Source organism: Thunnus thynnus, chromosome 15, assembly GCF_963924715.1.
Source record: "Thunnus thynnus chromosome 15, fThuThy2.1, whole genome shotgun sequence".
Classification (NCBI taxonomy): Eukaryota; Metazoa; Chordata; class Actinopteri; order Scombriformes; family Scombridae; genus Thunnus; species Thunnus thynnus.
The window spans coordinates 3207982-3234296 of record NC_089531.1 but is presented as its reverse complement, the minus strand read 5'-3'; the positions used below and the strand labels follow the sequence as shown (position 1 = coordinate 3234296).

The 26315-nt window shown below is 38.4% G+C and overlaps 1 protein-coding gene across 1 annotated transcript in view; it reads left to right on the top strand.

The window, feature by feature from the left end:
• Positions 1 to 26315, top strand: part of enpp2l (ectonucleotide pyrophosphatase/phosphodiesterase 2-like) — a 76235-nt gene that overhangs the window by 12497 nt on the left and 37423 nt on the right. Inside the window, exons 9-22 of the mRNA XM_067611884.1 lie at positions 7009 to 7064; positions 8425 to 8490; positions 10349 to 10421; positions 10537 to 10645; positions 12128 to 12253; positions 12335 to 12366; positions 14321 to 14448; positions 14761 to 14839; positions 15383 to 15470; positions 15936 to 16111; positions 16281 to 16341; positions 19099 to 19238; positions 23383 to 23524; positions 24152 to 24229. Coding sequence (XP_067467985.1) covers positions 7009 to 7064; positions 8425 to 8490; positions 10349 to 10421; positions 10537 to 10645; positions 12128 to 12253; positions 12335 to 12366; positions 14321 to 14448; positions 14761 to 14839; positions 15383 to 15470; positions 15936 to 16111; positions 16281 to 16341; positions 19099 to 19238; positions 23383 to 23524; positions 24152 to 24229 — 1354 coding nt within the window. The remainder of the gene's footprint in view (positions 1 to 7008; positions 7065 to 8424; positions 8491 to 10348; positions 10422 to 10536; positions 10646 to 12127; positions 12254 to 12334; positions 12367 to 14320; positions 14449 to 14760; positions 14840 to 15382; positions 15471 to 15935; positions 16112 to 16280; positions 16342 to 19098; positions 19239 to 23382; positions 23525 to 24151; positions 24230 to 26315) is intronic.

Genomic DNA, 26315 nt, shown 5'->3' with positions numbered 1-26315 from the left:
GCATAAATCCTAGAGCAGGTGGAACTGCTAACCTGTTTCCATCAAAAGTGAACAAACTACATTCCAACAACTCCAAAGCTAACTTATTTACACTTTGTATATTGTGTATTTTAACTGTAAGGACTGTAGAAGGAGATATTAACGTTTCTGGATTACTTAGTGTTATGTAGATGTTTGCAGTTACTACATCCTGTCTGGTTTTACCACTGTCCTAAATCTGAACAAATCACACTTGACTAGCTTGTTAACTACAGTAACAGGATCCAACATGTAAATAAGACTGTCTCTTATGGATAAGCTAGCAGTTTTTCTCTGTTTCTAGTCAGGATTTGCAGCAATTAAACTGATTAAATAATGTATGTTGCCAAAAGAATAGAAAACAGCTAGCTAAAATGCATGATTGTTGAATTATGGCTGTAACTGCTATTTGCACTCACTATGGTGACACTATAGGAATCATCATTGTATCCCCAACATTCATATTCATTTTTAGCAGGTTTTGACACTGTATTCACTCTACAAAACTGTCAGTATATTACCTGACTGGTGAGACAGCTCAAAGATCTTGAAAAACAACAAAAAAATAGGTATTATACTTTGTTTTCTCTTTGTGAAGTTTAATCAGAGTGCAGAATTGCGTGATTCCTATTTATGCATTGTACAGTATTGGTTTAAGGTCAATTTCCATATATTCAGATATTCCTTTTTGGAATTCCTAATCTGGAAATTGTTCTCTTAATATATTTGCAACAGCACTTTTGTTTTGTTGAGAGAAGCCTTTTGTGTTTACCAGCATTCCCCCCTTTTGACATGTGTGTCAACATGTGTCAACATAGAAAGGAAAGAGATCATTTGAGCCTATCAAATACCATCCTGGTTTTCTGGTGTTGCTCTGCTCCGTGAGACCTTTGAAATCAGCTGTTGGTGTTCCAGTTGTAGTTGTGTCTGTGCTCAGCATCTGTAAAGAGGAAGTAGTTGCTCTGCACGCTTTGCTGCTGCATCTGCTCTTGCATTTCCTGTTGAGACAGAGTCTGTGTTATTTGTGTGCACCTCGCAGTTGCATATTGCCAGCTGTTCGGGTAACATTACAGCATCCAGCAAATCTGCTATCAGTTGTCCCTGTTGTAGTCAGAAACTGTTTGTTTTTCCACAATGTCCCAAAATCATGGACCACCCCAAAAGCATGCCTACTATCTGTAAAAATAGTGGTTGTTTTCCCTTCTGCCAATTTGCACGTTTCTATCACTGCTTCCAATTCTGCTGCTTGTGCAGGGAAGTGTGTGAGGAGTGGTTCTGCTTTCACTGTCTCATGTTGTGTTACTACAGCATAACCCGCTATTTTTACCACAGCGTTTTGATCTATGGATGCTGATCAACTCTACATTAACCAGTGGTATGTCTTTGAGGTCTGGCTTTTGGGCTGAACATTTCATTTGTTGTTCAAGAGTTGCAGGGTTAGGCACAGTACATCGTTTAACAGCAATGTTAGACACTTCCAACAACATTGCATGATATACCAGCCATCTAGATGCAGAAAGTTGAGCTCCAACGGAACGATTGACACAGAATCTGGTACCAATAGTGTCAAGTTTTGATAACCTACCAAACATACCTCCTCTGGAAGCCATAATGGCTTTTTCTGCAGCTGCTATTGCTCAGATTGAGGCTGCAGGGCTCTCAATGAGAGTTATGCAACTGGTCTTAATCTGTCTCCATGCTCTTGTAGTAGCACAAGTCACATGTGGCCATTTTTCTCATCAACAGTCTGTTTGAACGCTTTAGTCTTGTCTTGTAGCCCTAATGTTGGTTTATTTTGTAGAGCTATTTTAAGTCTGTAAAAGTCCATGTCACTTTCTGATGTGCAGTCGGTCCTCTACCATGAATCATGCTGCTAACTGGTGCTGTATGAGGTCATTAGTAGAAATGACATCACCTGCTTCTTTGTTTGTTTGGAGTATTTTGGATACGTAGCTGCTACATGTTCCACAGATAAGGATTTACCTTGTTCTGTGATCACCTGTCGCTACACCAATTATAATTTGCTCAGACTAGCTTGGTGACCATTATCATATCATTGCATTGCAACAATTGCAACAATGTTCTTGTATTATTTTCACAGGCATCTTTTGCTGATTAGCAGATCATTAAGTCATCAATCATACTGTAAGAGAGCGCTCCCCCCCTTGCAAACTTAACCCTGCCAGGTTTTCTTTCAATGCTGCAGAGAACATTGCTGGACTTTCACAATAACCCTGAGCTAATCTAGTCCAGGTGTACGTTTTGTACAAATCTGTTTATTCATCTCAGGAAATACTGGTGTTCTGACTGGTGAGGTTTCACATGTGACAATAATTCCTGCTTTCAAGAGTGAGTTAAAAACTGGTGTTGTACCCTCTCTTCTGGTTTCAATGTGATATTGATCTTTACATGGTCTGTATTCTGATTTTGGATACAATTTCAATTGGTTGCGCGTGCTTAATCAGACTAACATCATATTTACTTTTAGCCCAGAGAGTCATAGGAATATCTGTCAGCTCTGGGGAGTCAGCTGTTAATTGAACCATGGTTGTTGTTTTACCGTGAAGGCCTTCCGGTTATAAGTGTACAAGTCTTTTACCCATGAATATCATACCACACGCTGTTCTTCATGCTTTAGAGGTTTACTGTAATCTGGGTTTTCCCTACTGCTGTGTTTCAGTATTAGCCTCACCATGTGGTCTTAGGTTTTCCCACTACTTTGTTTTACTCTCTTTTTTTCTTCAGGGAGATGTGTAGTGTTGTGTCTTAGTTCTTCTGCTCCTGTGTCTTGTGTCTCATCTGTCCAATACGACCTCTTACTCAATTTAAACCATTCTTTGTCTTTCCTGAACCACTCTAGCTCAGTCTCATCTTATTCATAAGAAATGTGTGTAGTACAGTATGAGTTTATCTGCTTTATGTACTGCACTTCCTGTTTCTGCATGTCTGTGTCTGTTTCAAGCAGTTCTGAGGTAATCTGACCTGGGCCCTGAGGGTTGCAGGTCCTGTTGGTACATGTACAGTGGTGTGCCACGCCCCAGTTGCACATATTGACCTGGGAACCCTGATACTCTGGTGACTAACCCTTTTCCCCTATCCCCATCTTCTGTGATTACAGACAGCGATGTGGTGTACTATTCTTTTGCTGCAATGCTTGTTGCTCTCATAGTGTGAATGTACCCACTAGGGGTGTGCCTGAATACAAATACATTATTAAATAAAGCACAAATAGTGGGTTTTATATGAAAAAAGAAAACATGTCAAATACCAGTTTGCAGGTCGGTTACATTGTTATCGCAGTGTCTCTCCTCTGCTCTGCTGTTACATCTATCAGGGGTAAGTCCCAACAGACTCTCCATAACCTGTTGTTCCCCTTTTCCTTTCAGCAAAGTTAGGTCGTAAAAGATAGGCAATAAATGAAAAGTGCAAAGCAAGAATCACCTTTGAAGTTCTTATACATGTTACATGGTGTACTGTCTCTGTGTTATGGGTGTATAAATAGATAGAGGTCTGCCTGCAATGAGGCGATGAGTAAAGTTTTAGCTCAGTAGTCAGCGCAGTCGTCTATGATCTGGGAGACTCCAGTTCGAGACCTGGTGTGGGGACCTCCTTCATAAGGTAGTTTATTCATGAAGACTTATTGTAACACTTAAATTTTCTAAAATTAAAAGCGTAAAAAAAAACAAAAACAGGATTTTTAAGCCTCTTTCCACTTTTATTCGAATACAAATACAAATACAAATACAAATACAAATAATTTTGCTGCCTCAACAAATACAGATACAAATACAAATACTGGACCCTCTGCACATCCCTAGTACCCACCACTCAATTTTTAAAGATTTGGAAATTCAGCCAGCTTTATAGCAGAGTGACTGAATCTCTTTCCATCTTTGTCTTGTTCTGGTAAAGGAACAGTGTACTATTCTCTGACAGTATTTTCACCATCTCCGATTTCTACCAGCTGGAGTCAAATCACATCTCTTAATTAATTAATTAACTAATAGGTCAACTTTTTTGCCTGAAATCTGTAGTGCCAGTGTGGGCATACATCATTCTGTATCACAATCAATGTCTTTTTACTTCAGAATGTATCTAAAGCAGTCCTTCAGTGAAGTAGGATTTCAGATGTGTTCCCCATGGTGTCATCTTGGTTGTTTGTAGGTCTTGTGAGACCACTGTTTGCATCTTCAAGTGGGTTTGGCAGTTCTTCGCCTACTCATATCATATCTCTGTGAACACACTCTGTGTTTGGAGGATCACATTGTTGGCGTATCTGTCATCAGGAGGGAGAATACCCTCCACCATTGGGAAGATACCACCCTTCTCCTGACCCGTGTCTTCCTCTGGATCTGTGGGATAAGGAACAACATGTGTCTTGTTTCTAGTGTGCATATATGGCCCTGGACTGATCTGCACTGGAGGTGCTGTGGTGAGGTCAGGGCAGCTGCCAGGACCATTCTTGGGTTGTGGTCTTCTTCTCCTCAGTGGTTGTTTTGTAGCTGGAGATGGCCGTGTTCCAGTCGGGTTCCCGCTAAGCTGTTTTGAGACGCTACACAGATCTTAAGCCATCCCTGCTCAACATAATATATTCACTCTAGGGAAACATGACATAACTTTTGGAAGTAATCAAAAAGGAAATGAAAACGACCTCTGCTGCTGTTGTGTGTGTGTGTGTTTCCCACGACTCCACCTCCAGATTCGGGTGTCTTGACTTCGTCTATACTGGAGACACACACGCACTAACAAAAGCAAACATCCGGTGACAACATAGCAAACCGACTGAATAGCATTATATTTAACAAACCGTCAAGAACACAAACAACTCAACTCAAACATCAGCCAATCTCTTTCCTCTTTTCCCATGTCTTGAGCCAAAGCCTCCATTTGACAGAAAACCAGACCTTTTTACTCAAGATTCAAATTTACTATGAGCAGGGTTGGACCTTTTTCATCTTCACACAGGCAGTTTTTCTGAATATTTACTGCTCTCTCTCTCTGTGCTGAAAGCAGCTCAGCTTCTTGTTTGTTTTTTGAAAACTGCAGCTTTCTGCTGCAACTCTGTCCTCTTAAATCAAGGCAGACTTGCACTAGCTTATTTTATTATATTCTCTTAACTCTTTAATAACTATTTTAATCATATTTAAACATCATTTTATAATGTGTTTCTTTTGCACTTTGTCTTAAATACTTTTAATATTTTAGTAAAGCACATTAAATTGCCTGTTGTTGTTGTTGTTGTTGTTGTTGTTTTACAATGGATATTTTACATTTAAATTTCAGATCATCATCCTTATGTTTTAAACTCTATTTTTATTCTACTGTATCACTTTGTCTTCCATACACAGACAGACTACTTTTGCTTGTTTTCACCTTCTATATATTGGACGAGCCGTCGGCTTTTCCCTCTTCTCTGGTTTCCTTAGTTAACAGATCTTTCTCTTATTATAAATGTTGTTTCTTCAACATTTCTTGCAATTTATTTTCTGCATTTTCCTGTTTTTTTTAATTGTTTTTTTTATTTTTCCATTTTTTCCTTCTTAAACTTCACTTTTTATTTTCTTTTTTCTTTCTTTTTTTATGACGTCTGATCTACGACATGTCTCAGTGTCACAGCTTGATCTTTTCCAAATGATTATCTTTTTAAGAAATAACAAATAATTTAAGAATCACAAGTCTGTTTCTCACTGACTGATCTTCTCTACATCAGCTTTATTTCTCCTCTTCCTCTGGGATCCTCACTACGGCGTTTGACTGAATTAGTAATTTCAGTACGTCGTCACCTCGAAAGCAAACCCGTCTACTCTATCCTGACCTTGTTTCCTTCTCGTTTAAAATAATTCAATAACAATCACAGAATTCACTTTACTTGGTCTTTTTAAACACAATTCAGGATTTACTGGCTGCCCCTTATCCTTCTCCAACCATCTATTTGCTATCACAGATCATTAGATTGATAGAGCGGCCATTTTTTCTTACCAGACAATACGTTATGTGAATTCCTTACGTTTCTCTGAGATCCAGCATCAGACTCAACAGCCTCCAGCACTCCGTCTTCTCACCGTTTTGATGGGAGGATACGGAGTTTGTTGGTCGATCCCAGACCAGCTGTCTGTGCACAGTTTTCCCCTTTGGAAATTTAAGATGAATTCACAGAGAACAAGTTGTCTTTCAGAGTTTTATTGCGATATCCAGAGTACACGTTTGCAGATGCGGATCTCTCAGTTTGCTAAACTGAAAGAGATTCTGTATACAAATCAAAAATCGTGATTTTACATGCAGGTGTGTTGTCACAGAACATACTATATTCGTCATCCTAACAGGTGTCTTTTAATTAATGCACAATGGTCCTTCCATTCATTCGTAGCCTCATCTATGTTTCTTCCTTTGGGAGTTTTCCTCTCTGCCTGTTTACTGAGAAATAGAAGCTGAAGGCCGAATCTTACAGCTCGCTTTTGTTAACTTATCAACACCTGTTGGGAACCGACTAACAGACTATTATGTTGTATTGTTCACTTGTTGTAAGACAGTATAACAGTAAACAATATAACATAATATAAAGACAATAAAAATAAGAGTATAAGCTTTCATTTCATAAAATTAATTGATTTCTTTTGTATTAAAAGCAAAAACAGTATTCAATGACAATTAGTATGTAGTAGGGGTGTGTCCGAATACAAATACGTTATTCGGCTAAAGCACAAATAGTGTTTTGTATCATACAAATATTTTTAAAATTATTTGTTTTCACTTCATGAACACTTATTGTAATACTTTCATTTTCTAAAATTAAAAGCGTAATAAAAACAAAAACAGGATTTTTAAACCTCTTTCCACTTTTATTTGAATATAAATACAAATAATTTAGCTGCCTCAACAAATACAGATACAAATACAAATACTGGACCCTCTGCACATCCCTAGTATAGCAAATGTACACAATATATGAGCCGCAGCAGAATATCAACCTTTTTGTTTTCTGTGTTACAGATCTGGATCACAGCAGAAGAACAAGGAGTGAAAGCAGCCACTTTCTTCTGGCCTTGGTACTTAAGTTAGTACTGGAATATTTTTCAATAGCTTCAGACTATGAACTGAACACTGAACTGGTAAAACAAACCCCTTAAAGACTTATTATTGCTTATTAATGGAGCCACACATATATTTTATAATCTTAATTTTAAAATCTTAACAGTACAAATAATATATAATAAATGATGCTTCCAGATTATCATTTTGATTAGTGAAAATGTGTGATGATTGCTGTTGTCATCTTGGAAGACATCTGGTACAATTTTAGGGCAACTGCCAGACAAATTTGGCTAAGATAGCGACTGAATTAAATTTGAGCAACTCAAATACGGTAGCATTAAAGCTAAAGAGCTAAATGTCTTCTTTAAATTCACCTCATGAGCCTTTAAAACAGCCAAATAAGAGAAGATATTTGAATTCAAAGCCAAAACCTTGAGCCATGTTTAAATTGATAAAGTCAAACTCAGTGTACAGATGCAGTTTTCAGCCCATTCAAGCATTTCAGGCTGGTTTTTAAACTCTGAAATGCCAAAAAAAATTTAAATTCCCTTCAGATATACACCAAGGCTGTGGCTGATCATTCTTGTTTTTTTACAGATTTTAACTAAAGTTGGTTGTGCAGACAGATTGATTTCAGATGACATTTGCGTTTCCATGACCTAATGTTCACGAGGGGCAGCAGAGGCTGAGCATTCGTCACATCCTCAGACTGACAGACAATAGAACTAAACACATGTTAACACACACACACACACACAAGACAATACTCTCTCACACACACACACACATACACACACACACTCACACACAACAAAGGCCATTGAAAGCTGAAAGCGTCCCGAAACACCAGCTTGTTGAGTCACTGAGCTCTTCTGATTAGAATTCATGACCAAGAGCCTCATGTAACCAGAACAACAACAAAAAAACATAAAAAAGAGTTAAAATCAAGTGTTTTAAGAAAGAAAACTAGACGCCAAAGTGGTAAAAGACAGATTTTAGACTGGTTTTATATATATTGATACTGATTTTAATGTGTTTCCAGTTATTTGACATATAAGAACAGTTTATTCTTTTAACTCTGTGAAGACACTTCGGTCTCTTTCATTTGTGTCATGCAGCACATATTTTTTAAACTTGATACTGTAATGGGAAATTGCTGATCACTCAATAAACACACAAAGAGAGCATTGTTAGGTCAGAAGTATTATGCATACCACCTAGCTGAACATTCATTTCCAGCGGACAGTACATAAGCACCAGTAGCATCACAAAATAACATTACTACTATATTAAATTAAGGACAAACCACACTATTCAGTTTTCTTCCACAACACCGTGCTTCTTAATCATTCATTTCCATGTTGTGTTTTTCAGGGTGATTCCTTTGGAAAGGAGGATTTTAACCATCCTGCGTTGGCTGCATTTGCCCGATGCTGAGAGGTGAGTCCTGCTGCTCTCAAAACTTTGGTTTTTGACTTGAAGAAAGAGAGAAATGTGTTTTTTTTTGTTTTTTTTTAACAATCAAAGTCTTGTAATCATGTCTAATGGCAGACATTATGACTTAATGGCAGTTAATGGCTGGAAAAGCACAGGTGGAACTAATAACAATAACGAGGGCTCAGTTCCACTGAAGTGTCCAGTAAATTGTGGCGGTGAGCCAACATACACAACACCAGGACTCTGGAGGAAGGAAAGCTTAATTATCCGGTTATTGTTAATGTTATTATGTTAATTATCTATCTATCTCTTATATTATTGTTATTCCAGGCTACAGTACATTTCCTCCAGCTTTGCTTTGTGGGTAACTTTATTACACTGCATCACAAAAATATGCTGAAGTTTAATGATAATATATATGGAATAATAAATAAATTTGACCTTTTTTACACTTTTAAATAATTTGGTTTGAAGTTTGAAATCTATCTGATTACCAGTAATGATATCAGATAAATAAGAAGTTTAACACAATTATCTAAACATCTTACTTGGGAGTTAAAGCGTCAACACACCTGAAATGTACCTTATTTTTAGTCCGTTGCATGTTTAAAGAGGACATATTCTGCACATTTCCAGGTCTATATTTTAATTTCCAAAGGGCGCAGACTAGAAAAATCATAATATCCAGCCATCTTTTTCTTTTCATAAATTCATCACATCGATGGCCAAAGCACAAAACCTCCTATCTGCAGAATTTTCTGATTGGCGGATTTCACTTTGGATGATGAAAACAAGGAAGGCTGCTCATATTCAGTCTGTCTGTGAGATAATCTCGCCCTTCGCTGTGACAGAAAAGTCACACAACAAAACAAAAACACAACACAGAGTCTCTGGATGTGTAGAGAGGCTGCAGCACGAGTGAGTTACACAATCACTGAACATTCATTTCCAGTGGACGAGGAAGCAAATACACTGAATTTAAGGAGTTCTGACCCTAGTATACTACAATGTAGTAACTATTACATTTACTATATCTTTTTACCTGAAAACAAACTTAATTTTATTTGTAATTGAATTTTAATTATTAACTTAATTCAGAGCATCGTTTTGTAGAACCTCTTCCAACTTGCACCAAGTGCAAAAGCTCCTATCTGCACTTTACGATGCATTAATATCTATAACACATAATATAATAATATAGTCCAAAAACAGTGTATTGTGTGTTGGGTATCCTTAACAAATAGCAGAAAACAAGTTTTTTTTTTAGTTTTCTCAAAAAAGTGCATTTTTCAGATCGGAGGTTTTGCTCTTCAGTCATCGATATGAACCTAGGGGCAGGATTTGTGACATTACAACTAGTTTGGAGCCAATCGTGGTCCAGTATGCAACTTACACAAGTGTGATGTGGGAACATGAAGCCTCCAGTGCACAAACACTGAGAACAAACTTCTCAGTGAAGGAGGAGACATCTGGTGTCCAGCAGTTCAACTTTTCAAATGAATATTTACATAATCATAGATTCTGGATTTTTGCAGGGGGAAGAAGGAGATCAGAGTATTTTTATACGTCTTAATACATGTCTTGAGGGGAATTTAAAAGATAATTGTTGTTCTTACATGGAGTGTAAGTGCTCTTATATTTATACAGGAGTGTCAGTGTCTGTTGAAGATAAAGTATTCTGAGTGTAGAGCAGATGCGGGGTCAGTGAAGGGGTCAATGGGCTGATAAGTGTATTTATAGTGTAGTGAGGCATCAGGTGATGTGTTTCTTAGTTTCAGTGAGTTGATAAAAGAAGCCAAGCGATGGGTTTTATCTTTTATCATGCTTAAAAAGTTTTTTCCTGTGTCTGCTGTGTTTCCAGGCCGTATGTTTACGCCGTCCACTCAGAGCAGCCTGACACCTTCGGACATCGACTAGGACCGCTCAGCAGCGAGGTGAGTGTGAGACGGGAGTCGTGTTTCAAGTTTCACGTCATTACATTTTTAAAACTGTCACAGTCACCTCAGTGCATTTATCTTTGTGTCATATCCTGTTTGGTTCTGTGTTTAGCTGGACAACCCGCTGAGGGACATCGATAACATCATCGGTCAGCTGATGAACGGTCTGAAGCAGATGAACCTGCATCGCTGTGTCAATGTCATCATTGTAGGAGACCACGGTACGAGCCCGGTATCACCTTCACAGCTGGCAAGACTCAAATACAGACAATCCCCAAAAAACAGACTCATTGTATTGCTCTACCATGTCTGGGAAGTTTTTAAAATACATTTAAATACAATCAGGTTTCAAAAAACCTTCCCCCTACAAAAAGACATACTTTAACATGTCTCCAATATAATGAACACTGCTTGCTCATACCTTTAATCTATTTAACGTCAGTCTCTTAAACTTTATTCCTGTGTCTATATGTTTATTTACATTTTACATAATAATATCTGCACAAAGTCCTCCCGTCTTGACTATTGCAATTCACTGTTCACAACCCTGAGTTGTTCTTCTGTGTCTCGTCTCCAGTTGGTCCAAAATGCGGCAGCCAGACTGTTAACTAATACACAGCGTAGGGAACACATCTCACCAGTGTTGGCCAACCTACATTGGCAACCAATAGATTGTAGAATTGATTTTAAAATTCTTTTAATTACCTATAAGGCGCTACACGGACTGGCCCCAACCTATATATCTGAATTACTGTGTCCTCTGACCACGGTGAGATCACTGAGGTCTGCTGATCAGTACCGTCTGGCTGTGCGACCAAGGGTGACCGTGCTTTCGCGGTTGTGCCCCCCCCCCCATCCCCCCTCTGGAAACACCTTCCTTTAGTAATAAAAAATGCAGTCAACAGTTTTAAGAAGCTCTTCAAAACTCACCTGTTTCATAAGCACTTTATTGCGTAATATCTGATCACTCTCTGTGTTGCTTTCACTGTTTTTATTGTTGTATCTGACTTCTGTGTCGTTATTATGCTTTTATTGTTTTTACATTGATATTATGTGTTCTTACACTTTTTATTTATTCTTATTTTTATTCTATTTTATTTTTCTCTGGTTTTTATTTTCATTGTAAAGCACCTTGTAACTCTGGTTTTGAAAGGTGCTTTATAAATAAAGTTTACTTACTTACTTACTTACAAATGGTAATGACTGCATTCCCCTTTCGATCCATATTCTTTATATGTATCAGCATATTTTGCAAGTTTTTGTAAATCTGCATGTTTTTTTTTACCTCTCTGGGTGATCTATTCTATCTATTCTACCTACCTATTATATATACTATATTTATTGTAAATACTTTATACCTGGAAGGCAAATCCAGTCATCTGATTGACATTACAGTCAGTTTTTATTGGAACTACTTTCTACCAAAGAAATAGTGTTGAGATTCTCTAAGTGGGACGATGTTTCTCTATGTTACTGTTAAGTTCAGGCTCAAATTTTTTATTTTTCTACACTTTGAGGAGCACAAACAAAGTCACACCCACCTACTGTATATTCAGAGTAAGTTTCAGAGGCAGATATGTCAAAATATTGGTATTTAAATCCAAAACTCTCAGCGTGAACAGAAAAGAAGATGAGAAAACGTGTTACTTTTAGGTGAACTGACCCTTTCAATAACAGTAAACGCCTTCGCTTCTGTCTCTCAGGTATGGAGGAGGCCCACTGTGACAGGACAGAGTTTCTCAGCAGCTACCCGCTCAACATAGACGAGATCACGCTGATCCCCGGCTCGCTGGGCAGAATACGACCCCGCGACCCCAAATCCACCACATGTAAGATGATGATCACTGGTTTTAAGAGAAGACTACATCAGCTGTCAAATCATCTTAACTTGATGTTTTCTCCTTTTCCAGATGACCCCAAAGTTGTGGTTGCAAACCTCACTGTAAGTATCATAATACAACAAACTCAGTCGACTGTTTTTCCTGTAATTTCTCAAACTGGCCAGTATCGCCTGTGTTTGTCTGTGTGGGAGAGAGAGAGAGAGAGAGAGAGAGAGAGAGAGAGGCTCTGTTTACACCTGGCATTAGCATGCGTCTTGGGTGATCCAATCACAAGTGGACAGCTCTAAATACGTCTGTTTACACCTGGTATTAACATGCATCTCGAGTGCCCACTTGTGATCGGATTTCACTTCCCTGCTCTACGTGCAAATAAACACATACATCATTTCTGTTTGCAAAGACCAAATAAGTTGTTGTTTTTAACGTGTGGGAGGAGCGGGGGTCAGTGTACCCTCCGTCCAACACTGTGTTCAACTTGTTTGATAACAGGATAAACAAATGTACAATGCATTGTGTCCCCACATGAAAATCATATTGATTGCCGAAGAGCAAAACCTCCGATCTGAAAAATGCGCTTTTTTGAGAAAACTAAAAAAACTTGTTTTCTTGCAGAATGCTATTTATTAAGGATACCCAACATTTAAAACACTGTTTTTGGACTATATTATTATATTATGTGTTATAGATATTAATGCATCGCAAAGTGCAGATAGGAGCTTTTGCATTTGGTGCAAGTTGGAAGAGGTTCTACAAAACGATGCTCTAAATTAAGTTAATAATTAAAATTCAATTACAAATAAAATTAAGTTTGTTTTCAGGTAAAAAGATGTAGTAAATGTAATAGTTACTACATTGTAGTATACTAGGGTCAGAACTCCTTAAATTCAGTGTATTTGCTTCCTCGTCCACTGGAAATGAATGTTCAGTGATTGTGTAACTCACTCGTGCTGCAGCCTCTCTACACATCCAGAGACTCTGTGTTGTGTTTTTGTTTTGTTGTGTGACTTTTCTGTCACAGCGAAGGGCGGGATTATCTCACAGACAGACTGAATATGAGCAAAACCTTCCTTGTTCTCATCATCCAAAGTGAAATCCGCCAATCAGAAAATTCTGCAGATAGGAGGTTTTGTGCTTTGGCCATCAATGTGATGAATTTATGGAAAGAAAAAGATGGCTGGATATTATGATTTTTCTAGTCCGCCAACGAAGGGCGGGATTATCTCACAGACAGACTGAATATGAGCAGCCTTCTTCTTCTTCTTCTTCTTGAGAATAGTTGTTTATGACTCTAGCTGTACGCTCGGGGTCATTGTCAAGTCATGAATAAATTTGGGACCGATCAGACACCTCCCTGATGGTATTGCACAATGGATAAGAATCTAAACATCTAGGCTGCCTAAAACTTTTGCACAGTACTGTATATATATAACAAATATAGAGTTATATGCAGCGATCTCCCCATTGAGAGACACTGTGTGCATTGACACACGAGGCACAGCAGCATAACTTAATTATTTAAAACGCCGACAGGAACGGTCAGGATCTAATGTTAATTAATATTCTGTGTCCTGATAAATCCTGAGCTCATTATGTTGAGCAGCGCAACAAAACGAAAAACTGTAGTTATCAACTTGACAGGAAAGAAGAAACTATTCAGTAATGTTAATCTTTGATGAGGAAAACGGGTTCGGGGAACGGGAAACAGGAAAAAACGGGAGGTGGATTATGTTCTTTTAATTCATATGAAAAACAGAAAAACAAAATAATGCATTTCTTTATCCTGTTATCAAACAAGTTGAACACAGGAGGCAGTAATTCAGTCTCACAGTCCTTAAATGTGGTCCAGGACACATTGCGTTTACACTGTTAAATGAATGCGGCCCAGACCACCTCTGAATGTGGTCTGAGTAATCGGATCTCACACCTGTATTTAGAGCTGTCCACTTGTGATCGGATCACCCGAGACGGACGTTAATACCAGGTGTAAACAAGGCCAGAGAGAAAGTGAGAGAGAGAGAGAGGTCAGGTCATTCACCTCAATCTTTGTTGTTTCAGTGTAAAATGCCGACTCAGCACTTCAAGCCGTACCTGAAGCAAGATTTACCCAAGAGGCTTCACTACGCCAACAACCGCAGGATCGAGGACGTTCACCTGCTGATGGAGAGGAAGTGGCACATCGCCAGGTGATGTTTCAATAATTATTACATATGTGTAATTACCATAAAGAAATACAACAGCCTCTGTTCTCCATATGCAATAACTAAAATGGACTAAATAAAATAAAAAATATATAAAATAACGATAAAATAAACCAATAAGAACAGAGTATAAAGATATAACTCTGTGCTGAATATGCAGTACTCTGTACAATGATAGACTCATGTTGTTAAATGTAGTTTAAAAAAGGTTTTAAAAGTAAAAAATATTTTTGGTTAAAGACTGCGGTTTGATCATTAGAAAATATTTTTGAAATGATATTTTTGTACTTGTTTCAGGAAAATGCCAGAAAAATTGAGGACTCGATGTGGATTCTTTGGTGACCACGGCTTCGACAACAAGATAACCAGCATGAGGGTACTGTGTTGTTTCACAGTTTCTTTAACATGATCATTATGCCTCTTTTTAACTTCCGTATCATACTATACCAGCCTTATAATGTTTGCACTGTACTGTATATAATAACACACCCCTGTGTTTGCTAGATTATTGCATTTCACCTGATGTCTTTTTGAGATAAACCCAATAACACCCCCAAAATTTTATTTACTCCCATTACACTGTAGATGTTTTGAAACTCAACATATGGCTCCAGAACAAAATCAAAAGCGTATTTTAAAAGGTTCCTCATGCTAACCACAATGATCTTTACTGAAAAACTAAAGTACCTGATAAACCCACACCATGTGACTCTTAAACAGGAAGTTAAAATGTTATTGTGCTGCAAAAAATCACCACGACATCATCTGCAAACTGCTTCTGATGTATCACACAGCAACCTTTTAGTCCAGCTGCTGTTTAAGAACTAAAAGCATATTACAAAATCTATGCATTTTGCCACTGAAGTACTTCACCTTTCTTTGTTTTAATGTGTACACTTCTCTTTTATCTTTCTGGCAGACGATCTTCATGGGCCATGGTCCGAGCTTTAAGTTCCAGAAAAAAGTGCCAGAGTTTGAAAATATAGAATTATACAACGTCATGTGTGGTGAGACTATTTTTTTGTGTTATTTTTTTGTTTATTTTATGTTAATTTAATCATTTATGTTTAAATTCCTGTAATTTTGGTAGTAAAAAATATTTTGTAAACCAACTTTATAATATGATGATGGTTTTTTATCATTGATATACTGATTGGACAGGACCACCAAACTGTTACAATTAGTATATCCTGCAAAACATTTTCATAGGAGCCACATATCCTAAAAAACATGTTTTTTGTAACATGTGGTTAAATAAATAGTTGCTGAAATTATGGTTTTAGTCTTTTTTTTGTGTAGTTTAATAAAAGAAATAAACACTCCCCACGGTCAGTGCATCAGTCATGTACTTGAGTTAATATGTATATATGAAACAATTGTGATGTTTTTTCACAACAAGATGAAACCTGGTCGATTATTCCCCAACATTTACCAATTCAAAGATTTTTTTTTCGATCAACTCGCTGTCATAGACTTGTTAGGACTGAGACCGGCCCCAAACAACGGTACATACGGCAGCCTGAACGACATGCTGAAGGAGCCGCCGTACCAACCCACCATGCCAGAGGAAGTGACGCCTCCGTCTCCCGTGTCTGACTCTGGTCAGATCACTGTGACCCATGACCTCGGCTGCAGCTGCGACGATGAGGTCAGCAGAGGACAGTGACGTTGCAAAATATCTTTTTCTAACATCAGATAAGATTGAGCTGTACACTATTTGTACACTATTTACAGCTGGCTCCAATTAAATATTTGTCCACAAGGTGGCAGAAAAACATTTTAAAAAAACTGACATCTTGTGTGTTTTTCTGTCACAGAACAAAGTGGAGCAGATCATTGGAGCCTTCGGTCATGCACCAGATGGACTCTACAGCTACAGTAGGTTTCTTTTACACGTCAGTCTGTAAGGATGAATAACTTTGTATGTTAATGCTGCAACAGGAACACTGGACCACTGGACAGCTGTATGTCAGTGACCACTAAAGACAATCAATTCTTTGTCTAACTGCATGTTACTGCAGGGAGATTCTTCTAGACTGCAGACTCATATTAAACCAAATGACTGACAGCCAAAGAGAAAAAATTACTTCTTTGTCTACAACCTGTTTAAAACATGTTAAAATTTTAATTAAGTATTTGACCGTTATCTTAGAATTTTCCATCCTCATTAATTGTCACAGGTGACTTCTGGTTTAATGCAACTTTCTCCAACTTGTTAATTGATTTGTTGTTATTGCAGTGCTGAGGTGGTGTTCCAGTTTTCCACTTTTTTCCCCCAGTTTCTATTGTTTTTAAAGCAGCTATATTTTTTATAATAACAATGTATTCACTGTCAGCGTGTAATGTGTTGGTTGTGGCTCGTAGTGATGAATGAACAGAGAATTATCAGTGACTCTGCAGCTCCTCTCGGCTTTACGGAGCTTTATAGTGAGTTTCAGGTCATTGTTTATCTGTCCGGCTGCATCTCTACTCTTATCTCTACAGCAGGCAGCTGTTTTCAGAGACAAAGCTCTTAAAAGCCACTGTACACTACCTGCTCAGCACCAAACGGCAAACAGACACAGTTAGCTGTAGACTAGCTGGTGAACATAGTGGAGCATTTAGCAGCTAAAGAGCCAGATATTTCCCTCAGGAGTTGGTAGAGAGCAAAAACAGAGCTAAATGAGAGTGAATATTGGACTTACATTCACCAGGTGGACAGAAACACGACTCCACATGAATGATAATGTTGCTCTGTAACTGCTGGATGTGGAAATAAACACCTGTTAGCTAACAAGTTCAACATATCAACTTAAAAAGTGATGATACAGACGGGTGACAAATTAAAGGAAAAACCAACATAAAGTGTCTTAGTAAGTTGTTGAACCACAAGAACAGGTTCAATGCACCTTAGCATTGATTCTACAGTCCCTGAACTCTTCTGGAGGGATGAACACCATTCTTCAAAAAGATATTCCCTCATTTGGTGTTTTGCTGATGGTGGTGGAGAGTGCTGTCTGACACGTCAGTCTAAAATCTCCCGGACTCGTCCTGTCACCTGAGAAAGAGCTTCTCTTCTGTTTTTTGTTGAAGAAAATCACTCAAGTCCTTGTTCAAAGTTTGCTGTGGTGGAAGTGGTTTAATAGCATTCCGGAAATGCGGTGAGCTTACTGACCCAAAGCAGAAGGGATGGAAACACTTAATACCGTAAGATCAAACAATTGGTAACCAAAAGGTAGGGAGGTAGGGCATTTGCATACAGGATCAAGGCAGTATAGTAAAGGGGGGGGGGGCTCTCAGGTAGGTGAAATCAAGGGGGCAAAAACAGGGTGGGGCGCTGCATTCAGACAGGATAAAAAAGGTCAAAATCAGCAGACACACAGTTGGCATCTTGTTGATCAAGGAGTTGTTCCCAGACATCACTTGATTATCAAGTCTCTACCCAAATGTGTATTTTCTTCTTCATTTTCCTTACATATCACACTAATGCACGAGCACCACGGTCATAAAATGTGCACTGTTGACCACAATTTTCTGCCCCTTTATACTGATGTCTTTCCCATAAATCTAAATGCAGATGTCACTTTAGTTACTGTTCCTCTTGAAACACGAGCCAGGTGAACAGTCTTTGTGACTGAAGCTCCTGCCATTCGTGCCCCAACAATAAACCCTCTTTCAAAGTCACTTAGATCTTTTCCTCTTGCCAACATTTTTAAAAGTGCCAAAGAGCATGATTGGATGTTAATTGCTTAATTGTACCATGCAGTGCACCTGTGTGGAAGCATCTGCATTCGTTATGTTTCTCCACTCATATATTCAGGTTTTTAGCTCCGACCAGCAGCTCTATAGCTCACTCTGCTGGTTGGTCAGTTGGTCCCACCCTTTGGCCGCCACAGTTTTCACCCAAGGAGGCTGAAAGTATATTTGAATGCATGTTTACGTGGATGTGCATGTGTGTACGTCACCTGTCTATATGTCAGTGTTTAGTTTAGTTTATTAGGATCCCCATTAGCCGTCACACTAGGCAACAGATACTCTTCCTGGTGTCCACATTGAACACAAAATACATCCAATAAAATCAAGATAAAATGGAAAGAAAACAACAATTTTTTAAAATCATAAAGAAAAAAACAGTAGTAACGTCATGTTCAGTACTTGTTCATGTGAGTGGCCATGTCTTAGATTTTTGGCATAAGTGTTGTCTTTTCCTGGTTTTAAAGGCTGTGTTACAGTAAAGTGATGTATTTTTCTGAACCAGACTGTTCTAGTTGTTCTATTATTTACCTTTACACACTTAGTCATTATATCCATATTATTTATAATTAGTTATCAAAAAGCTCATTGTGTCATCAATAGTCATCCCTACGACGAGATATATAGTCAAAAATATTGTGACATTTGATTTTGTCCATATTGTCCAGCTCTATGGCAGAGTGGCCAAAAAATCAGTTTCTGCAAGTTTAAAAAGACATTTTATAATCTATAACTTTTATGACCTCTAGTGGTGAACAGTAGGAACTGTAAAAAACAAAACACAGAGAGAGAAGCTTTACACAGTGTAGAGACGTCTAAGCTGAAACATCTTTCTGTCAGTCAGTGGAAGTAACTGTGTGTGTGTGTGTGTGTGTGTGTGTGTGTGTGTGTTTCTTTATGCAGACAGCACTCACCTGCCGTTTGGTCGTCCAGCCGTGATGTTTGACACTCACTACAGTTTGCTTCATCACGTGGAGTTCATCAGCGGATACAGCAAAGAGCTGGCAATGCCTATGTGGACGGCATACACACTGCCACGACAGGTACACACACACACACACACACACACACACACACACACACACACATATAAATACTGATACCACATGTCATGTAGTGGCTGCACATTATGAACACTACTTTACACCAACTTGAACATTATGTTCATTTTTTTTTTTTTAAATTTCTGACTGAAAACTGAAAACTTTAATTTAGTAACTTTAATTTGCACGGTTGCACATTTACATCACTCCCTATTCTTCTTTTTTTTTACTGATTTTCTTCCAGGCAGTTATTGGTTTTATTCTGTTTCTATTACTATCTTGCATGGAAATGAAAAACTCTTCACTTACTGCTGGAATATTTATTAGGTTACAAGTTTTTTCATTTTTATTCAAGTTGTGCTTTCCTTTGATGCACCTGTTGCATGTTCAGCTGTGCAAAGACTTTATTCACTTTCCATAAGAATTAACTTGAAGAGATTCATGAAATTAACAGTTTCTTATAGTCATTTATCATCTCTGGGTTTTTTTTGTGAGGTTACATCCTGTGGATTGATTGATTGATTGATTGATTGAATTGTTTATTTAAGTGACCTTAACCTTTATGGTGCCCAGCCCATATGGGCTTACAAGACACTAGACAAAAATAACCAAGATGGCCACATGACATATCGTAATGTACAGTTACATTTCAGAACATTTAGTTTACATGGAGGAAATGTCCCGTTATGATGGATACAATGTTCTCTGTCTTAGCTGTCAAGCATCTCCTATAAATTTGCTACAATAAAAAATTCCATATTAAAAATCAGATAACCAAAACAAATCAGGGTTTTTCAATTCTATCTTTTCAAACAAACAATTCCTTAAGTCATTGTACAAAAGGCAATGAAATACAAAATGAAATTCATCCTCGACAACACCAAGATCACAAAGAAACGCAGCTGTGAGTGCAGGGGGACTGTTTTGAGAACTTTCAGTGGTGATGCGTTCAAGGACATTCAAATTTTTCAAAATCTGGTGCACTTTTGATGTAAGATATGACAAAATTCATCAGTGATAGCTTACTGTTTGCTTCTAGATGCAACTTTTCTAGATTTTTTTTTTGTTTGTTGTTAAAGCAGCCTATTAGCTTTTTATTAGTTGTGCAATGTCAGTGCTTCCTTGAACACATCATTAGGCAAAGGAATGCAGGCTTGCAACAGCATTACATCATGTTTACGACAAATTTGACCCAGAAAAAAAGAAAGATGGATGACCAGTGATGGATCATCTGTCTGTATTAAGTTTCAAGTGTCAGCACGTTGATTTTAATAGCACACTTAAAATAAAGTCCAATAAACAGCTGCCCGGAACACAATAATACATATATCACTTGATGATGATATCACTTATATACTGAACTGTGGGTCCTGAAAGTTTCTCCGAAAACTGTGACACAATATATCTCACGCTTGTACTAACAACATGACCATATGTTTCCTCACAGCTCTTGACTCTCAGCTTTTCATTTAGTTAAACCAGGCGTCGGCCCACATCAACAACACACTGAACACTACATGTTGTTGTTTGCACTGAGTGACTGTTTGTTTTGTGGCTCGGCGGAACACTGACGAAGCGGCACAAACATGCAAACATAAACACACACACGTCCATCAACACCAATAAACACGCAGACTCACAGAATCTTAGACTCTCAACACGCAGTTTATCAGGTGTTTACAGGAACACGCTGCAGGTTTACAAGCTGCAGCTGAATACACGCCATCGTGCATGAACAGCAACAAAAACACACACAGGCATGCTGTATGCGTCAGCACCACTAACACTTCACGCTTTATTTTTTTGCTGCAGATGACACAAGAACACGAATTTTCTTCTTCACTTGTTTTTCTCTTTCTTTACTGTTTGCTCTCTTCCTCTTCTTCCTCATCATCTCCCTCTATGTCTTCAAGCAACCTTCTTATGCAGTAAAACTTGAACCAGAGCAACAGATGGTCTGAGCTTGCAGTTAAGAGTCCGGGAATGGTATTTAGTCTCTCTTTAACCTTTGAGAAACATGTCATTATTTTACAAGAGCTCCCTCCTGCACCTTCGTCACAATAGTTTCGCTCTGATGTGTCTGAAACTCTCCTATGGTGAAATCGTGGCATTTCACAGAGCGAATTCCCGCAAGTGGTCGGTATGTGTCTTTTGTCGATGTGGTTGTTAGAGATGATTCAACTGGATGTTTTTGGCTCGTCAGTAAATATCCTGCCTTGACAAACACCATGGAACCACTGTTCCTCCTCCACATACATTTAGGATTTTTACTGATAATCTTGAGGTCTTGTTTAGAAACCAGCTGGACAAACTGGGGGGTGGAATGTTACTCAAGACATTTACTCGAGCACTGTACTTAAAGGATGGGTTTATAATTTTTCAAGTTTGTCTTAAACAGTCAGGAGCCAAAATGAACAGTGAAACATGTTTTTCTTGCTGTAATCATTCCTCCTGTTCATACTGACCATTAGAAGATCCCGTCAGAATGCACTTACACTGGAAGTGATGGGAGACAAAATCCACAGTCCTCCTTCTGTGCAAAAATGTATTTAAAAGTTTATCTGAAGCTAATATGAAGCTTCAACGTCCAAATGAGTCAAATCAAGCAGATATCTTTCAACGTTACAGTCTTTTTAGTGCCAAAGTCCCTCTTTTTGTTACTATACTTCCACCTGCAGCTCAACAGGGAAACACTGTCCAAGGAAACACAAAGAGGGAATTTGATGCTAAAAAGACTGTAAATGTGTCAGATATCCACTTGATATGACTAACTCAGACTGCTGAAGCTGAATATAAGCTTCACAGAGACTTTTAAATGACTGTGTGGACACACTGTGGATTTTGGCCTCCATCACTTCCATTGAAAGCACATTTGAAGGATCTTTTAATATCCAGTATGAACAGGAGGAATGATTACAGCGAGGAAAACCTCTTTCACTGCTCATATGGACACCTGACTGCTGGTTTAAGACACACTTCAAAAACTGCATGCCTTTATAACATCCAGATTCGATTACTTTAATGCAGTTTTCTTTGGCCCAGCTATGACAGCAACGAAAACGCAGCTGCCAGAGACCTCACAAGATCTAAGAAGTTGGATCATATCACACCTGTCCCGATGTCTTTGCATTGGCTACCAATTCAAGCGAGAGCTGATTTTAAAAAACGGATCGGCTCCTTCGTATATCTCCAGTCTCATTACTCCCATCATGTCCTTTACGTTACTTAACTGTTCCTCACTTTTAATAAATCATCTTTTGGGGGTAGAGCATTTTCCCACCAAGCTCCACATCACTTGGAATAAACTTCCGCTGCACATTTGGGAGGCAAGCTCTGTTAATGTTTTCAAATCTAGTCTCCGTGTGTAATGACCTCCCCTAACTTCACCAGCTGGGAACTGAAGTTGAGTTGATCCTCTGACGAATCTCTTAAAAAGAATCTAAAAAAATAAGATAAATGCTATTTAATCTTTAGATAAAAAGTTGATTTCACTATTTGAATTAAAGTAATATCGACGGCCGAAGAGCAAAACCTCCGATCTGAAAAATGCACTTTTTTGAGAAAACTAAAAAAAACTTGTTTTCTTGCAGAATGCTATTTGTTAAGGATACCCAACACATAAAACACTGTTTTTGGACTTTATTATTATATTATGTGTTATAGATATTAATGCATCGCAAAGTGCAGATAGGAGCTTTTGCACTTGGTGCAAGTTGGAAGAGGTTCTACAAAACGATGCTCTAAATGAAGTTAATAATTAAAATTAAATTAAAAATAAAGTTTGTTTTCAGGTAAAAAGATGTAGTAAATGTAATAGTTACTACATTGTAGTATACTAGGGCCAGAACTCCTTAAATTCAGTGTATTTGCTTCCTCGTCCGCTGGAAATGAATGTTCAGTGATTGTGTAACTCACTCGTGCTGTAGCCTCTCTACACATCCAGGGACTCTGTGTTGTGTTTTTGTTTTGTTGTGTGACTTTTCTGTCACAATGAAGGGCAAGATTATCTCGCAGACAGACTGAATATGAGCAGCCTTCCTTGTTCTCATCATCCAAAGTGAAATCCGCCAATCAGAACATTCTGCAGATAGGAGGTTTTGTGCTTTGACCATCGATAACTGAGTTTGTTGTCTGTGTCTCTCAGGAGGACATCACTCCGGTTCCGGAGGTTTCTGCCGGCGCTCAGTGTGTCCGAGTCGACTTCAGAGTCTCTGCTGATCACAGCTTGAGCTGCACCGCCTACAGCCAGAACAACCACCTCACCTACGGCTTCCTCTTCCCCCCAGGTAACCCTGCAGGCCGGACACAGGACGCTCAGTGGAGGAGTCTTTATGTTCTTCACATTAAATGTACATATTGCACATATACGGTGAATATAACAGCTACTTCAAAAACTAAAAATGAAACACGGTAACGCTCTACCAGCTTGTGACTGAGCCTGCACGTTGAATACTGTCTGATTCCTGTTTTATTAATGTGTCTGTCGATCCTTTAACTTTATTTAACTATTAACAGGCTGTTGTTGTAAAAAAAGACAGAATGCTTGCTTAAACAAATCTATGCTACAGATTTGGCTACGTGATAATAGTGAAATCAACTGAAACATAAATCAAATACAGTAAGATAATAAAATATAACAGTCTATAAAGCTCTTATAATATCATAAATAACTGGGATTTATATAATAATGTGATCAAATTCATTGACAACCAAGTGTTAAACAGCTTTCATTACTGTTAAAAGTCTTTACAGAACAAACTACTACTGATTTGTTGATTGTGCAGCTGTCAAATAAAATAAAATAATGTTTTTATGGCAACATTTCATAAGATTTTTAGCTGCACAGACAAACACAGACTGTAGAGGAAAAGTCTGGATGCTGAGTGTGTTGTGTGTGTGTGTTTTATCGGCAGAGCTGGCGTCATCTCCTGAGTCCAGATACGACGCTTCGCTCATCACCAACACTGTGCCCATGTACCCGGCCTTCAAGAGTGAGTAACACACTTCACTTCATTTACTTTATCTTTATATCGATCTTTGAGGGGAATCTGGGGCATCAAAGTGATAAATTGATGCTTCAGTGAAGAAACATAGTAAAAATTCGAGAATGTGAATAAAACAAATGAGCAGAAGTCGGATCAAATAACACTGTAGCTGCTTTTTACTAAATATTAAACCAGAAAACATGAAACCTCCACGTTAGATTTTCTTTGCACACTAATCTTTTAAAATGAGCTGTGGAAAGATGGCAGCATCATTTAGGAGGTCTCATGTATGAGGAAAACACTGCAGAGTTTCAACAGTGAGAATCAGAGATCGGGACTCACGTAGTCAGATTCAACAAACTCTCTTAATTTCACAACCTTGTATTAAATCTCTGGTTTCAGCCGCATGAACGTCACCTGTTCTTGAGTTTTCATCATTAGCATCATCAACGCTCTTAAAACATCCATATGAGGCGAACTGTTTCGTTCTGTTTTTGGGCGAGTTTCATTCACAGAAATTTGAGTGAAAAGACAAGATTGAAACCAGCAGACACATGTATCAGTGTCAGTCGTCGTATTAGAGGAGCTGAAACTATTAGAAAGCATGAATCCATCAGAGCAGCAGCTGCACTGTGACAGAAATAAAGAGGGAAACACTTTGACACGAAGTCTTTCTAAATCAGGGGTGTCAAACTCATTTTCACTGAGGGCCAGATGTAACTTTTAAACCCACATTACTCCATCAATCAACCATCAAACTATCCAAGAGAAGAAAGAAAAATAACATCAAACACAAGTTATGACATTAACTTTCTTCAAAACTGTTTTGTTATAGTTGAGAGGGGCAGAATATTTATAAAACCAACAATTGTGAACTGCTAAGAACATGTGTGACAAAATGCCGACGTAGATCGTTCTCTTTGACCACAGACGCCGCCTCATAACACAGAAGACGTACCGGTTTTTCTCCTTGAAGCACAAACATGTTTTCTCCTTCCCGTCTTTCTTGAAACCACCTTCCGTCTGCATCAATTTTTCTCTTTCTGGACATTTTGGGGTCATTATTTATATTTTTCAATTCCACTTGTTGGGATAATCGCATTGATGTGGATACATTACGGTCTAGTGGCGGGATACAGTCACTTTGTGGGTAACATAATCGGCACGCATTGTGGGAAATGTAGCTTTATTGTAGTTTATTTTTATTTTTTTACAATCAGACCTTTTTCTCTTGCGGGCCACATAAAATGACATGGCGGGCCATATAAAATAACACCCCTCTCAGTAAACTGGCAGCCATGAGGATGATTATATGAGGAGGTCAGTTCATGACCTGTACAAAGGCTCTGGATTTCGTTCATACACAAGAGATAATTCGAGGTACAAGAAAACTAGTAAAGATTTTCTGTAAATCACGTGTTCGTCCCTTTGAAAAACAAATCTGAGTGCTTCTTGCATGAGGCCCTTTGTGTCTGTAAGAAGATTACAAGCTACAACCTTAAATCAAGTTCAACTGTTGCATCTGACTCAACCAAACAAATAGAAAAAGGGATTTGATTTTGATTTGATTTGATTTTTTGATTTGGATTTGAAGGCGTGTTTTTCTGCGTTATTCAGATGTCAGCGTGTACCAGATTTATTTGTCCCCTCTCTCTCTTCCTGTACATCAGCCTCATCCAGTCGTGTCACATGACACAAAGGACAGAAACACGGTGATGTCAGGTCTGAGCAAGGACCGCCTGACACCCATTGTTCCTGGAGGGGGGGGGGGAGAGAGAGAGAGAGAGAGAGGACTTATCAGGACAAAACAGCCCCCTCTGAAACGCTGTCTCATGCAGATACATGTCATTCATCATCGTCGACAGCGGAACAGAAAGTCTTTGTGGAGACTATTTTGAGGCCGGGGAAGGGATCGGTTTCATTAGAGTTCAGCAGGAAACAGAATGCGTCACAGTTCTTATTTTTATATTTTCAGTCATCCAAAATGACAAAGTTTGACAGTTCAGATCAGGTCAAAGATGTGGTTGAAAACAAGTTTCCAGAGAAGACAGCAGCTGCTTCTTTAAGGACTCTTTAAGTACTTTTAACTGAT